The following is a 14,234-nucleotide window of genomic DNA, read 5'->3' as shown; positions in this document are numbered from 1 at the left end:
CTCCTTGCAGCATCTACTCCTCCATAATGTCGACTCTATCCTCTCCACGCCCCTCAATCGCTTCGTCACGAGCTCACTCGCCCACCCCTGCCTCCTCACGCCGTCCGTCGCTCGACACCCTAAACACCCACGTCGGCCTCAGCGCGTCCTCAACACCCTCCACAGCGCGCGCAGTCTCGCCCTCACTACGGCCGAAACGCAACCGAACCGCCCTCCGAGACTACTACAACCTGAAGCCGTCCGCGGCCGACCCGTCCGGCGGCCCACGCTCACCCAGCGTCCCCCGACACACAGATGCCGGGGACATCTCCAGCCCATCGGTCGTGTCGACCGGCACAGAGCTCGACAACCCGGACTTCGATCCGCAGCGCTACGTGGACCACCTCCTGGCGACGTCGTCACTGTCGACGATCCTGAAGGCCGAGAATACGCTTGTCGGCGACATCCGTACGCTGGATAGCGAGCGCAAGGCCCTCGTTTACGACAACTACTCGAAGCTGATCCGCGCCGTCGAGACCATTGGCAAGATGCGTCGTAGTATGGATGATCGGGGGGCTCCGTTGACGATGACCAAGACGCTGGGGCCGGCTATTGCGTTCGTGGCGGAGACTGCGGGTAGCTTGATTCAGGAGGGCGAGGAACAGCGGAGACTGATGAAGGAGGCGAAGACATCCGATGCGGCGGATCGCAAGAAGGCCGAAAAACAAACGGTGAAGTGGGTACTGGCGGCACCGGAGAGGCTCGAGAAGCTTCTGGCCGATGGGAATAGAGAGGAGGCTGAAAGGGACTGGGAGGAGGTACGCAATCTACTTGCGAAATGGGGAGAGGTGAAGGGGGTTAAGGAGATCCGAGAGGCCTGCGAGAAGGTCATGAAGACGAAGGATGAGGCGTCTTGAAGGCTGGGTTAGGACGGGAATACTTCATGTCGACGGACGCATCCTACATGCGTGGCGGAGGCTATGGTCTTATTCGAAGCTCGTCAGGGCTTTCGAAATGCGACGCAATCCCACAAACCGTCAAGCGGACTCTCGCAGGACGAGACTCCTTAATATACCAGGCCATGCAATGGACTCGGACGCCGAAATGGCAAACCATCAAACCAAGAGACTAACCGCATATACAGTCTCCCGGTCTCAGGCACAGGCCTTATTGTGGGTTCGAGCAGTAGGCCCAACAACCTGCCTAGCTACTGCGACCAACTGGGTCATTTCATCACTTCCTCTCATCATTTACTCGAATTCAACGCAACGTATGTACAGATAGAAAGATAATAAAGATGACATTCTTACTATGAGACCATCTGTGAACATACGACTTCAGACAAGCCTACTCAGAACCTTCCCGCCAGTATGTCCTTGCTACTGTACATGCTCGCCTTCAGCCCCCAAGCGTTACCAGAATTGATCTCCAGGTGCGTATAGGCATCAGTCTTGTAGTAAATCGGCCGATCATAGGGTTTGATCAGTCCCAGCTCGACCAGCTTCCGCGCCACCCTCCTTACATCAGCCACGTCGTCGAAATTATACGTGTAGACTGCAAGCATGCGCGCCCTGCCCGACCCGTCGTCCGTGGCTACTTTCGACGACGGCCCCAGCTCCCCTCTCTCCGTCGCCTGCGCAATCACGTTCCAGACATAGTCCACCCGGCCCGGCGACATGAAGAACAACCACTTGCCTGTCATGATGCCTTTCCTTCTCGCCAGGTCAAGGATACTTCGTTCCATGAACTGTCGCGTCGGATTCATTTCCGTTGACGAAACGCGCCCTCCCTGGCGTCTTATCGGCGTGCCGCTGTCATACCCTCCCATGATATTCTCCGACGCTTCGGTCCAGAAGCTGCTCGGATTTGGTGGCGGGGGCCCATGGTAGTGAGGGTTATGCACGAAGATCCAAGGTCCGGTGTCGTGCATGTTTGCGGTCGAGGGCGGCATGCTTGCGACGAGGTTGGACATCGGTTGATTGGCCCTGCGCTGTCTCGGGAAATCGACGTTGGGAGGGGGCAAGACGATATCTGCTTCGTCTGGGTAGGAATCGTCATGGTTGTCTTCGTTTGACTCCGACTCGTCTGGGTCCTCAGTAGATTCATCATCACCATAGGGTTCCGGTTCTTCGGTTTCCTCTGGCGACGGTTCTCGGGGCGGAGATGGTGATGGCAATGGTGATGGCGAGCCTGAGTCTGTAGATTCGGGGGACTTGGCTCTCTGCGCGGGTTTCTTTTTAGGTGGAGGCGCAGAGTCAGAGACTGCCGACTGAGGGCTGTCTACCTTTCGTTTCTTTGGAGGCGATCTCTTCTTGGGTTCAGGTGTGGAAGCATCCGATTCTGTTAGGCTTGGATCCTCCGTCCTACCTCTCTTTCTGTTCGATTTCTTTGCAGGCTCGGACGCAGGCTCCGGATCTTTAGCAGGTGCTGGACCCTTCGCTTCACTTGTCTTCTTTGTGGAGCTCTTCTTGGACGTAGAAGCGGACTTGGGATCGGATGCCTTCTCCTTTCCCTTCTTTTTCGACGACCGTTCTCTCAGTGGAGACATGGCCTTGAAATAGGAATCTGAATCAGTGTTGGATGTTGCAGGCTTAGCCTTAAATTTAGGCTTTCGCTTTGGCTTTGACGCTGGGGAAGTCATGATAAGATCAGCCCTCTTCAATAAACGGTAACTTTATTATGGAGCGAAAGTAGATTAGAAAGACGGATGAAGAGATGATAAAAATAAAAATCCCTACAGGATGGCTGCAAAGCGTTGTTCCTGACTTGTTCTTCCAAAATGGACACTTCTTCGTCATTGCCTGCGGATTAACGTGAGCTCTGCCTTTTGCTGTCTATTTATAGGTGCCACTATCTCTTTTCTTCTTCCCGTTCTTTATTATCCTTGGGTGGGATTCGACGGAACCACGTACCGTAGAAACTGGATTCGTCGGAGAGATCGTACCAGGGCTTGTCCGATTTTTTGGGCATTTCTGATAGGAAGGAATATCCAAACTATCCAAAAGATACTCAGTTTTTGGTGGATGATGAAATTCGTTGGTCTATCTGAATTTAGACTTGTTTTGATGGAGTTGATAAAGTGCAGCGGTGGATCTTATCGGGGAGGTTTGGTGGGGACGCCAAGCGCTTTTATATACCCTGGGCAACCTGACGGCCTGTCAGGTGCTGCGTTTGTCTTCTATTTGTTGCAGATTCACAGAGTTATGCTTTGGGTATCTTTATGCGTTGCATTATCGCTCTCCTAAATATGAGCATCATGAGACTGCATACTACATAGTATATACTCAGTGAATGTCCTAATGAAAATCAACAAGCCACCCGCGTCAAGTCCCCCTCCACTCCCAGTCTAAAATGCTAGCTCATTGCTAGATCTACAGGCTAGGCAAGTCATTTCGACCAGACCTGTGAAATGAATTCGGTCAGGTCCTCCTTCAGCACAGCGGGCTTCTCCAATGCCGCAAAATGACCACCCTAATCACTGTCAGTTGTCTGGGTACCGATCAATCCACAAAATGCATACCTTTCGATGATCCTTGAAATAGACCACAGTGCCGGTCGCCTCCAACCAGGACTTCGGGATAGGCATGATCTCTTTAGGGAAGGACGAGAAACCGAGCGGCTTGCGAATGAACCAGCGCTGTCGCCACTTCTCCGGGTTGAGGAACGCGTCGAGGTTCTATTCCATATATTTTAACATTCAAGGTGCCTATCCTGGATACCCCCAACCTTTCGCATTACTAACCTCGCGATAGGGGTAAATAGCTCGCGGAATTGACTCCGTAAGCCAGTATAGCGATACAGACTCCAGGATGGTCTGGGACGGAAGTGGCTCGTCGACCCATTGGAGGAATTTCTCGCCACACCTGTACTCGCGGTCAGTCACTGCCTAACCTTCGAGATACTTGCCCCGGGGAAACTCACCATGCGAGCAAGGCTATCGGACTGCTAGATAGGACATGGCCTATGGTGCTTGGTCTTGTGGCGTGTTCGTCCGCATATGCCCTACCGACGGTCAAGAATTCCTCTCTGCGTTTCAGGCCCTGCTTTTCGTGGTCACTGAGGCTATCTTCCGAACTTCCTGGGGGTGGAGCTGGGACGGCATTGAAATTCACTATGGCGGTTGGCGTCATTCCAACGTGCTGAGCAGGAGCAAAGGGTAATCACACTTACGATGAATAGCTATGACAGCGTGTCAGTTTGATTGAGCACGCTAAGATCACGGACAAATAGAAGACTCACCTTTGCAGCTATCATAGTCCACTGCGAGTATTCGGGATACTCTACTTCCGATATCGCCACCCTGCGCAATATAGCCACTCCCAAAGCCTAGGTCTTTCATAAGCCGATCCAAGACACGAGCTGCATCCTCAGTGTTATAGTCTCTGTCGAGGGGAGGGCCCGAGGAGAAGGCGTATCCCGGGAGCGAGGGGACAATGAAGTGATAGGGCAGAGTGCTGGGAGTAAACTGCTCCCGAAACAAATCCAGCATCGGAAGGAACTCAAGAAAGCTGCCTGTATTTATCACATGAGACAGGAGTCTAATATACCTGGGAAGAGACTGCCATACCGGGCCAACCGTGAAGCAGAAGTACGGGAACCGCATCCGGCTTCTCGGAGAACAGGGCGAGAAAATGCAGCTTGATGTCTTCGATCTCCGCGGTGAATTGAGGAAAGGTGTTTACGCGAGTCTCCAATGCTCTCCTGTAGGAGATACCTGGTTAACTATACCGTTGATTGCACAACGCCGGGTATACAGAAGACAAATACCAGTCAAAGTCACGCAACCACTTCTGCTTCATGGTTGTCAACCAGTCGGACGTGACGCCGAAACGGCCATCCGGTTGGACATTCTCATATGTTAGCGGGGCGATCTTGGATAGCCTGACGAGATCCTGCATTTCTTCCAGCTGCTGCTGGGGGATAGAGACAGTAAACGGGGCCGGCGAGATACTCGCGGCCGGCGGGAGCTTGCTATACGGTGCAGACATGGTGGACAGCTCAATTAGTCTGAGATTCTAGTGCGATGGGACAGAAACACTGGTCGACCATTCGATATTGGGATTTATAGAGGCTACTTTGAAGGTCTGCGGGGTAAACGTCCCCCGCATTTGATTGTTAATCATACAAGGGCGAATGAATCATTCTGAGGTATGACAAGGATTCCATGCTAGTCTGCAAGGGTATGGGGTTGACCAGGCATCAGAGCGCTGCCTAAAGTTGCAGACACAGAGAGCGAGCCATCTAGCCATGATCGACCAGAAATATGATGTAATGGATTGAAATGAGATGGAGAAACGAAACAACTTAGGATAAACGATGCATGGAATGGTTCACCGCCTGCCGCGGCCAGTTTCTGAATGGAATCAAAATTACACTCGAAATGCAACATTGACACGGGCCAAGAAGGAAGCAGAAATCTAAAATCCCAGCAGAATGACAGCTGCCCGTCCCGCGTCGGCCACGACGGTCTTCCTCGACCAGCCTCCGAGCTGCATGCAGTTTTGCCCGGCTGCCCCAAACACCTTCGTCATCGGCACGTATCTTCTGTCCGAGAAGAAGGACGACGACGGGAATGTGATCGAGCAGTCCAAGACCGGGAGTTTGCAGCTATGGAATCTTGATCCTGAGAAAAACACCCTGTAAGTGGTCTCCACACACAATAAAAATAATACAAAAAAAAAAAAAAAAATTCTAGTTCTGACTTTGGCCGACCAGGACTCTCATCCAGCGGGTATCCGTGCCCTACGCGGTTTTCGATCTGCACTTCCACCCACGAGATCCCTCGCTCTTGGCAATCACCTCTAGTGTCGGCTCTATCGCGCTATTCCGCGTCTCAGGCCCATCGCCCACAGAAATCACCCATCTCTGGACCCGTCCCGTCCACGATGATCCGTCCATCCCGGCTCTCTTCCTGGCCTGGACGCCTCGGCACTGGTTGAACCACGAGCAGGCTGACGGGTTCGCCGTCACGTTCTCCGACGGCTCTACGACCGTCTTTGGCTCTGATTCCACCGCCACGCTTTCCGAGAAGTCGGACGAGATCGCGGAAATCGGCAGCTTTGCGGCGAAACAGCCCATCGAGATATGGTTTGTCGCGCTGGCTGCGGTGCAGGATGAGGAATCGAGCTCGTCGGCGACTACTCGGTTCTTGTTCACCGGGAATGATTTCGGTTCTCTGCATACCCGTCGCCTTGCTCAATCATCTGAGGCTGATGAGGAGGACGAGCAGGAGCTCTTGTCTCCGCTGCTTTTGGATCATGATGATCGAGGGAAACACCATACTGCCGGCGTCACGTCCATCTTGCCGCTGCCGCTGCCGCTAGTCAACGGTGCGCCATTGCTGCTGACCGGTAGTTATGATGAGTATCTGAGAGTGTATCATGCTACGCGGCCGGGCGATGTGCTGGCGGAGAAGTGTCTAGGGGGTGGCGTGTGGCGACTGCAGTTGCTGAAGACGACGCAGGATTCCGTAGAAGGGGGTGTGCGATGGACGTTTCTGGTCCTGGCGAGTTGCATGCATGCCGGGACACGAGTGGTGCGAGTTACGGGGGAAACGAAAGAGGGCTCGGAACCTCAATGGGGGATTGAGGTTTTGGCGGAGTTTACGGAGCACGAGAGTATGAACTATGCTTCGGACGTGTGGAAGTCCCAGGGTGGGTATGATTTGCAAGGGCAAGAGGGATCGGAGTTGCTCTGTGTGTCCAGCAGTTTCTACGACCGAAGGATGTGCATATGGCGGACGAGCGTATAATCAACACAAAACACAGGACGTAACAAAACTTTAGTTCATGAGATAATTCGCTTGGTGAATTCGTGATGCAAAGCGACGGTATACAATTAAATACAACCTACCCGAGACCCTAGAAACGATATGAAGATTGAAAAAAAAAAACGCAAAAAGAAAAATCAGTAGCGTAGATAGATCTATTAAACAATCGTCTCTAGTTCTCGGGCGTAGCCAATGGCGTTCTCGATGATGGTTCCGCTGGCCACCAGAATGTCCTTCTCCGAACGAGCAGCGGCCTCGGGCTCGACCGGGAAGTATATCCGTCCATCACGAAGCACCCATCCGCGCTGCTGGGCGAACTCGATCACCGCCCCCTCCGACTCGAGGAACAACAGGTTCTTGGCGTTGGAGATCGGGAGCGAAGGGTACGCTTTCTCGGAGCAGTCTGCAATCTCGCTGCGGATGGTTCCGACCAGGACCTATAACCCAGAGAAAAAAACAACACATTAGCATAAAGACGTTCCCGATAGCCGCAGATCTCCCGGGAATTTCAACTCACATTCGTGAACAAAGCAAAGTCCTCCGAAGGCACTCGCTCCGAGTTCGTCTCCCGCCACACCTTGTCGTAGCTACCCTCCATCAGGTTTCTCTCCAGCTCCACGGGATATTTGATGTACGGGTCATCTTCAACGCTGTAGCCCTTCAAGCTCGCCTCCTCGACCAGACCCTCCAAGACGGTGTGGAAGGTGGTGCTGTCGCCCATGCTCAACAAGAGCAGCATATACAGTCCTGTGATCTTGCTGCGCTGGCTGGTCTTGAAATCCACATTCCCGGGGTTCGAACTGTCCCGTTCCAGGTCGTAGAAGGGCTGGAGCTGTTGGTAGTATCTCGTGAAGGTGGGTGCGTCGGTTTGCCGGATGGAGGCCAGGGCGCCGAGCTCCAGGATCTCGCGCGCAAGGGCAATCAGCTCGGGCGACGTCGACGGGGTGGGGATCAGGGCATTCTGGAGCAGAAGAGTCCGCTTTGCGCGGCTCATGAGGTTGTTGGCAGCATCGGGCTGTTTCTGGTTAAGAGCGTTATGGAGCTCGGAGACGAGGGACCGAAGGTCGGCCATGGTGGTTGTGTTTTGGATTCGGTCGGGGAAATAGGTGAAGAAGTTAGATTGATAGTCTAGAGAGATATATTTAAAGATGGCAGGAGCGTAAAGGGAAAGACGACGAGTGATGGGATGTATTGGGGAGATAGCAAGTGGTGAGTTCCGTTAGCAGGCGGGTTGACGTTGTCAGCAGCTTCCAAGAGCTTCGCTGGTCTTGGCAGATTCTGATCACGTGATCCAGATAAATCGCCGTGCGAGGCGCGGCTGCTCAAACTGCTGGGAATGAACATTGATCATGCATCCTATCTGAAAGTTTAGATACTCATTCTCTTGTTAAGACGGAGGGGATTTATCTTCGTGGACCCAGCTGAAGGAAGGAAGAACTAGAAAGCGATAGGACTTCAATCCTACCCATAGACTATATACAGCCCGAACACAGACCATGGCCACAAACGGCGCATCTACTGGGGTTCGTTTGGGGGCTGATCTCATTCCTGCAGGCACACTTCGAAGCACATCAGCAGCTTGGACAACTGGATATCCAAAAAGGATGTTCTCACACAGACCCACCAGCCCTTCATACTTGGGATCTGTGTCATTCTTGACTGTGCGCTCTGATAATTTTTCAGTATCAATTGCAGAGACAAGATATTGCTTAGCTATAAGACAGCTGCTATTTATTCGGAACTTTGGATGTGGGTGGTCGCTCGAGGCTCTATGAATTGAGAAAGTCAGGCCAAGTCAAGTCTGCGATATGCTACTTTCAAGAATGTGATAACAGAGATATATAAAATCAAGAGGAAAACTCTTACCAGCTTCGATGAGACGAGGCTGAGCTTCCCAAGGGATATAAAGGGAGTTTCACGGCTTTCCCTCTTTGAACGCAGGAAGCAAGCAAACTGCCAAGTGCCAATTCATGAAATGCGGGGTCATTCTCCCATTGCAGCCCTGGACTCAACAATATATCTCACATATCATTTCAGCATTGCCAGCTACCTACAAGGCAGAATAGTGGGTATATTACGTGCGAAGCTTTCCGAGTGTGGGAAGCAGATTGACCATGGTTTCCACAGCTGGTTTCTGCCTCAATCTCGCCTCGATCAAGGCATATCGGCATGACCGACATACTAAGCATTGTCGGGTGCATAGCATCGTTTGCGCAGCTCCCGTCTGCCGTCATTTCCACGACTCAAACCATTACAGCATTCTGTAGAGAAGTCCAGGATGCCCCCCGGGAGCTGATCCGCATAAGAACAACACTGGTCCTACTGAGTTCCACTTTGCGCTTGTTCAACGACCTAGTAGCCGAAGTCTCGGATGAGAATATCCTGCCTTAAGAGCTACGAGAGCTGCTGCAGAGCACAATTAGCCTGATCGGCGAAGATATCTCGACTCTGCAATGCATATGTGGGAAGCATGAGAAGACACAATCAAGACCTACTATCCACAGACGGCTAAACTGGGCTTTGCTAGAGCGACATACGGTAGACAGAATGTTTCAAGACATACGACACTCTGAAGCCAACTTGAGCTGCGTTCTCCAACTGCTAAATCTGTATGTATGAAGCTTGCGTTTCTTGTCCTTAGGCACGGCTGACATGATTCCATGGGCGGCTGTCACTTCTTGAGCGTTGTTCGAGCAATGTCGACACACCAATTTCAGATACGCATCGATTTCCAAAGAGCTGGATTGCCCAGCGTAGTCAGAGTAAAAATCGAACTATATTTATGGGTACTAGCACCTAGCTGAGGAAGTGTGGGGTTTTTGGCTCTTTCGATACCATCTCGGAGAAAGACGGTTCCTGGCGAAACCGCGTTCGGATTGGCTACAAACTACCTCTTTGGTTCTTATCGCAGTCTATTATGCTAGACCTCAGTCTGGGGTCAAGCGCTTCTTTGGCAACTGTCCAAGTTCTTCCTGGCCAAACTTGTGTTCAGAATCGGGTCCTTGCAAGCTCTTCATTCATGTCCGCGTGCAGTAACGGAGACGTGAAACTTATGCGCCAACATATATCAGACGGAGTTGGGGACCTTTCAGCCAGGACATCCTGCATTGGAGAAACCCCTCTCTTGGTTGGCCTCCCTACCCGATTTTGATGTATCCTTTTGACTGATTTCCATTTCCTAGATGGCGATCTAATCCCAGAATTTAGACGCCATCAAGTGTTTGCTCAACGAGGGTGCAGACCCAAACATGACTAATGATGACCAAATGTAAGCTTTGTCTGCGACTAGAACAAAAAGCATAGAGCTGATAGGATCCAGCCCTCCAGCTTTTGCACTCGCTGGTCTTCGTCCAAGTCACGACAAATACTTCGCCCAACTCCCTCCAACGTGGGATCTTTGGCTGGAAGCACTCCGGTTGCTGGTGAGCTATGGTGCATCTATCCACGAGGCCGCGCACGGTATGAGCTTCAGCGAGCTGAATGTCGTCCGCGCGGACCGACAGCCACGGACACTCGAGCTCTTCCACTTCCTGCTAGCAGAGGGATATGACAGCTTTGACCATATGGACGAAAAGGGCTACTTCGCAATATTCAACGCGCTCCCGACGACCGACAGCGCGTTGCAGTGCCTTAAGCTGCTATCTTCTGCTGATGTGCATATGGATAGAGTCTTTGATGATGGCCGATCAATCTTCCACCTAGCAGCTGAGCTAGCACATGATGTACGTGTTCTAGAGTTCATTTACGAGAATGGCGGTTCTAGCGATCTCGACCGGCAGGACAAATGGGGCTGGACTCCGCTTCATTATGCGGTTATCTGTGGAATGGGCATGAGCGCCCCAGAGTCCTTGCAGAATGTCAGATTTCTCGTAGCCAAGGGTGCAGGCCCTGCATTGAAGGGATGGAAGATCCCCCACATCTTTGCGGGTATAGAATTAGCTCAGAGCCGTTTGATCCTGCTGAACTGGGAAGCTATTTGTGCCCGGACCTGAGAATGGGATTTAGAGCTGCGCTTGATAGCATGAAGTTGCCTCGGGCAGATGAATCTTTCTATGATTCTGTTGAATACCATGACTAGATGACTGGGCGAGTTTATTATATCAGGTGCCGCGATGTGACTGGCAGCTTGAAGGGATGCCCAAAGCACCTGGAATATAAGTTACCGCACAACTGGACGGGGCATTAAACCACTTGAACGCAGTCAAACATTGCGCAATTACTAAAGAAGTGAATAGATCGACAGATTGTTATCAATAGCGCAAAACAAGTCAACCGGTATGGCCTCGTCAGATCTTAAATTTCATTGCTCCACGGGTCCCTTCAGGGCTTGGGCTTCCCGACTTGGTGCTCAATTGACCGACTCAAGATTTCTTACATGAGTTCTGCATATTGAACATTGGTAGAATGCTGAAGCCACAGCTAACCGGAAGTCGAGAACCATGGGATACCAAGTCATATAATAAGTCTCAGGCCCCTTAGGTTATAAACAACGAGGAAGCGATAATGATAGGTATGGAGTACGGAGTCGAACAGCCATGCCCTTTGTACTCCTCGGCATTTACGCCGTAGAGCCTTTGGCGCAGGTGGCAAAGTCTAACATAACGACTGATTGAGACAGCGAGGACTGGTGGAATGTCCGGGTGTTTGCTTGTTCCGCGCAACTCCATTCTTTGTGTCACTCGAGCATAGCCGAGGAATCCGTTTGGCGCCCAGTGATTGGAGATTGGTCGTTGTTTCCCCCTTCCTTGATCTGGTCGTCAGAGCGACAATAGGGATGAATCGCGGCATCGCCCCGCCCAGCGGTATCACCAACAAACAGCAGCTTCATCTGGTTCGCCCTTTGCCGGGCGAGCTTCATCCTGGTGTAGATCTCACCAAGTTCTTTGATGGCGTACGGAGGCAAGCTCAGAGGAAAACCAAGATTTGACCCAACCTGATGGCGAACCGTGTCAATCCTCCAGGCTATTTTGAATTTCATGGCGGATTCTGTTGTGATGCGTCGGAGTGTCACATTCCTCCCAATGACGTGTGGCGGGATAGAAGGTTGAGACACGCTCCCTTCATCCAAGCCGGCTCAAGATGGCTATGCGCTTCCCATGATGGGACCAACAGTTGCGTGACGTCGAATAGCTGGTGGACTGGCTGGCTTAGTCCCTTTTACCGGCTCGCTGGAAGCCTATCGCGATCAAGTGGAAGACAAGGTTTTTCCATTCGTTGCGATATTAATCTGGTAGGTTGCGGCCCAACCCCGGCATGCGACGGCGAAGATACTTACTGAATTCCTCGGGTTTGTCGATCGACACGTAGTTGAAATACATCTGTTCTTCATGTTCTTCTCTCAGCGCCCTGTCGATTTTCTGGTTTCCCGCGGTAGGTGATACTGCGTCGCACTAGATTCTCGATGGGGGCCTTCTCTAATTTTACAGGGACCTTGTCCCTCGTGCTCTTTTGCTTGTACCTCGTCGTGGCCGCCGACTCTGGCTACGCAGTGGTTGAGCGGTTGAGCGATGCGCCTGACGGCTGGATAAAGGGCAGTGCGCCTCCCCCGTACCAGCAGATGAGGTTTCATTTGGCTCTTCACCAGGAAAAAGCAAGCGAATTCGAGCAAAGGGTAGTCGATCTATCCACCCCTAGTCATCCCAGCTATGGACAACACATGAAGCGCGAGGATATCAAGGACTTTGTGCGCCCATCAGCTGGGGCGTTGGACCCGGTCCTCTTCTGGCTTGCATCCAAGGATGTTCCCTCAGAAACTCTCGACATCCATGGGAACTGGATTACGTTCACGGTTCCGCTTTACCAGGCCGAGGTTCTACTGAAAACGCGCTTCTACAACTTCTACAATAGAGTGACCGGGGCGATGGTGATTAGAACCCTGGAATACTCAGTGCCCGAGGAGATCTATCCGTTCGTTCAACTGGTTCAGCCCACGACTCGGTTTGGAAGACTGGTATCGCAGGCGGAAATGCCACAGTTCAAACCGACCGCGGCGACTTTCGAAGAGCTATCGGCCAATTGTTCGTCGAGAATCACCCCTGATTGTCTCCGGGAACTGTACGGCCTATATGATACCGAGGCGGAGCCAGACCCTCGCAACAGGCTTGGTGTTTCGGGGTTTCTAGACCAGTACGCGCGGCATGGTGACTTCCACGATTTCATAGGGTTATATGCACCAAACCGGACCGATACCAATTTCACGGTGGTTTCCATAAATGGCGGATTGAACCTGCAGAATTCTTCTCGATCGAGTTCCGAGGCAAGCTTGGATATTCAATATGCCGCAGCCTTGGCACATGATTCCCTGACGACTTATTACACCACCGGCGGACGCGGTCCTGCCGTGCCTAATGTCGGCGAATCCAACGACAGCGAGTCAACCAACGAACCGTACTTGGAACAGCTTCACTTTCTTCTCAATCTCCCAGACGAGGAGCTTCCCGCCGTTCTGACCACTTCTTACGGCGAGGACGAACAGACCGTACCCGCATCGTACTCGAACGCGACCTGCAACTTGTTTGCCCAGCTCGGCGCGCGTGGTGTCTCCGTGATATTCAGCAGCGGTGACTCCGGGACCGGAGAGTTCTGCATCACCAACGAGGGGACCAATACAACGCGATTTCAGCCAACATTCCCGGCCTCGTGTCCCTTTGTCACTTCCGTGGGCGGCACCTACGGCATCAAGCCAGAAAAAGCCATCGGTTTCTCGGGAGGTGGTTTCTCGGAACGCTTCGCACGCCCAAAATATCAAGACGAAAGCGTCGGTCACTACCTCGAAGAGCTTGGAGATCGATGGGATGGGTTATACAACCACGATGGGCGAGGCATTCCCGATGTTGCCGCCCAAGCCGCCAACTTCCTCGTGGTGGATCAAGGAAATATCATCAAAATTGGGGGTACTAGGTATGTCACCGCCCCAAGACTGAGTAATAATAGGAAGAATGCCGGCTAATGTGTTTCTGATCAGTGCCTCGGCGCCCGTCTTCGCTGCTATCATCTCCCGGTTGAACGCGGTACGACTGGAAGATGAAAAGCCACGGCTGGGGTTCTTGAATCCATGGCTCTATTCCCTGAATCAGACCGGTTTCACCGACATCATTGACGAGGGTTCAGTTGGTTGTCGTAGCGGACCTGGCCCGGAAGTTCCTTATGCCAGCTGGAATGCAACGGAGGGTTGGGATCCGGTGACTGGCCTGGGGACTCCCTTTTACAACACTCTGGCGAAAGTCGTAAAAGCTATATGAGCCATGGTCATGAGGAAGAGGCGGACATTTTTTCCTGGGAATGATCGCTGGTTATATATGTTTGGAGGTACCCATATGATTTTCTTTTAATCCAGCCATTTTTTCTTTCTTGCATGAACACTTCGTTTGAAATTGATGGTTGTAGAGCGCGTAAATGGCTCCTCAAGCCCGGTTGTTTTCCTCCACCATACTGCCTTCCTAATTTGGCCTTCCCTTCCTTCCACTTTTGTACCAACCTTCCAGCA

General features: G+C 52.1%; 7 protein-coding genes across 7 annotated transcripts; 4 read left to right on the top strand and 3 right to left on the bottom strand.

Annotated features, from left to right (window-relative positions):
• Nucleotides 1–26: 26 nt before the first annotated feature.
• Nucleotides 27–896, top strand: KD926_007948 (uncharacterized protein; the record flags this gene model as incomplete). The annotated part of the gene is made up of 1 exon (XM_053102856.1): nt 27–896. One exon carries the CDS (start codon nt 27–29, stop codon nt 894–896), a length of 870 nt encoding a protein of 289 aa, XP_052960513.1.
• A 434-nt stretch (nt 897–1,330) lies between these two features.
• On the bottom strand, nt 1,331–2,949 carry KD926_007947 (DUF1917-domain-containing protein; the record flags this gene model as incomplete). The annotated part of the gene is made up of 2 exons (XM_053102845.1): nt 1,331–2,607; nt 2,892–2,949. The coding sequence occupies 2 exons, from the start codon at nt 2,947–2,949 to the stop codon at nt 1,331–1,333; spliced, it is 1,335 nt and encodes a 444-aa protein (XP_052960512.1).
• A 417-nt stretch (nt 2,950–3,366) lies between these two features.
• On the bottom strand, nt 3,367–4,967 carry KD926_007946 (epoxide hydrolase family protein; the record flags this gene model as incomplete). The annotated part of the gene is made up of 8 exons (XM_053102833.1): nt 3,367–3,450; nt 3,500–3,655; nt 3,722–3,842; nt 3,901–4,090; nt 4,150–4,158; nt 4,219–4,491; nt 4,547–4,680; nt 4,747–4,967. The coding sequence occupies 8 exons, from the start codon at nt 4,965–4,967 to the stop codon at nt 3,367–3,369; spliced, it is 1,188 nt and encodes a 395-aa protein (XP_052960511.1).
• A 445-nt stretch (nt 4,968–5,412) lies between these two features.
• KD926_007945 (uncharacterized protein) lies at nt 5,413–6,730 on the top strand (the record flags this gene model as incomplete). The annotated part of the gene is made up of 2 exons (XM_053102822.1): nt 5,413–5,618; nt 5,695–6,730. The coding sequence occupies 2 exons, from the start codon at nt 5,413–5,415 to the stop codon at nt 6,728–6,730; spliced, it is 1,242 nt and encodes a 413-aa protein (XP_052960510.1).
• A 176-nt stretch (nt 6,731–6,906) lies between these two features.
• Nucleotides 6,907–7,820, bottom strand: rpnL (proteasome regulatory particle lid subunit rpnL; the record flags this gene model as incomplete). Its single annotated transcript, XM_053102811.1, has 2 exons — nt 6,907–7,185; nt 7,266–7,820. 2 exons carry the CDS (start codon nt 7,818–7,820, stop codon nt 6,907–6,909), a joined length of 834 nt encoding a protein of 277 aa, XP_052960509.1.
• Nucleotides 7,821–9,996: 2,176 nt separating this feature from the next.
• KD926_007943 (ankyrin) lies at nt 9,997–10,740 on the top strand (the record flags this gene model as incomplete). Its single annotated transcript, XM_053102800.1, has 2 exons — nt 9,997–10,016; nt 10,068–10,740. 2 exons carry the CDS (start codon nt 9,997–9,999, stop codon nt 10,738–10,740), a joined length of 693 nt encoding a protein of 230 aa, XP_052960508.1.
• A 782-nt stretch (nt 10,741–11,522) lies between these two features.
• Nucleotides 11,523–13,989, top strand: KD926_007942 (S53 family peptidase; the record flags this gene model as incomplete). Its single annotated transcript, XM_053102789.1, has 4 exons — nt 11,523–11,579; nt 11,983–12,118; nt 12,175–13,648; nt 13,713–13,989. 4 exons carry the CDS (start codon nt 11,523–11,525, stop codon nt 13,987–13,989), a joined length of 1,944 nt encoding a protein of 647 aa, XP_052960507.1.
• Between the last annotated feature and the right edge of the window lie 245 nt (nt 13,990–14,234).

The sequence above is a fragment of the Aspergillus affinis genome (genome assembly GCF_023601865.1).
Source record: "Aspergillus affinis strain CMG 70 chromosome Unknown NODE_4_length_623078_cov_86_301200, whole genome shotgun sequence".
In the NCBI taxonomy this organism is placed as follows: Eukaryota; Fungi; Ascomycota; class Eurotiomycetes; order Eurotiales; family Aspergillaceae; genus Aspergillus; species Aspergillus affinis.
Note: the sequence above shows the minus strand (reverse complement) of the source record. Positions and strands in the feature narration are given on the sequence as shown.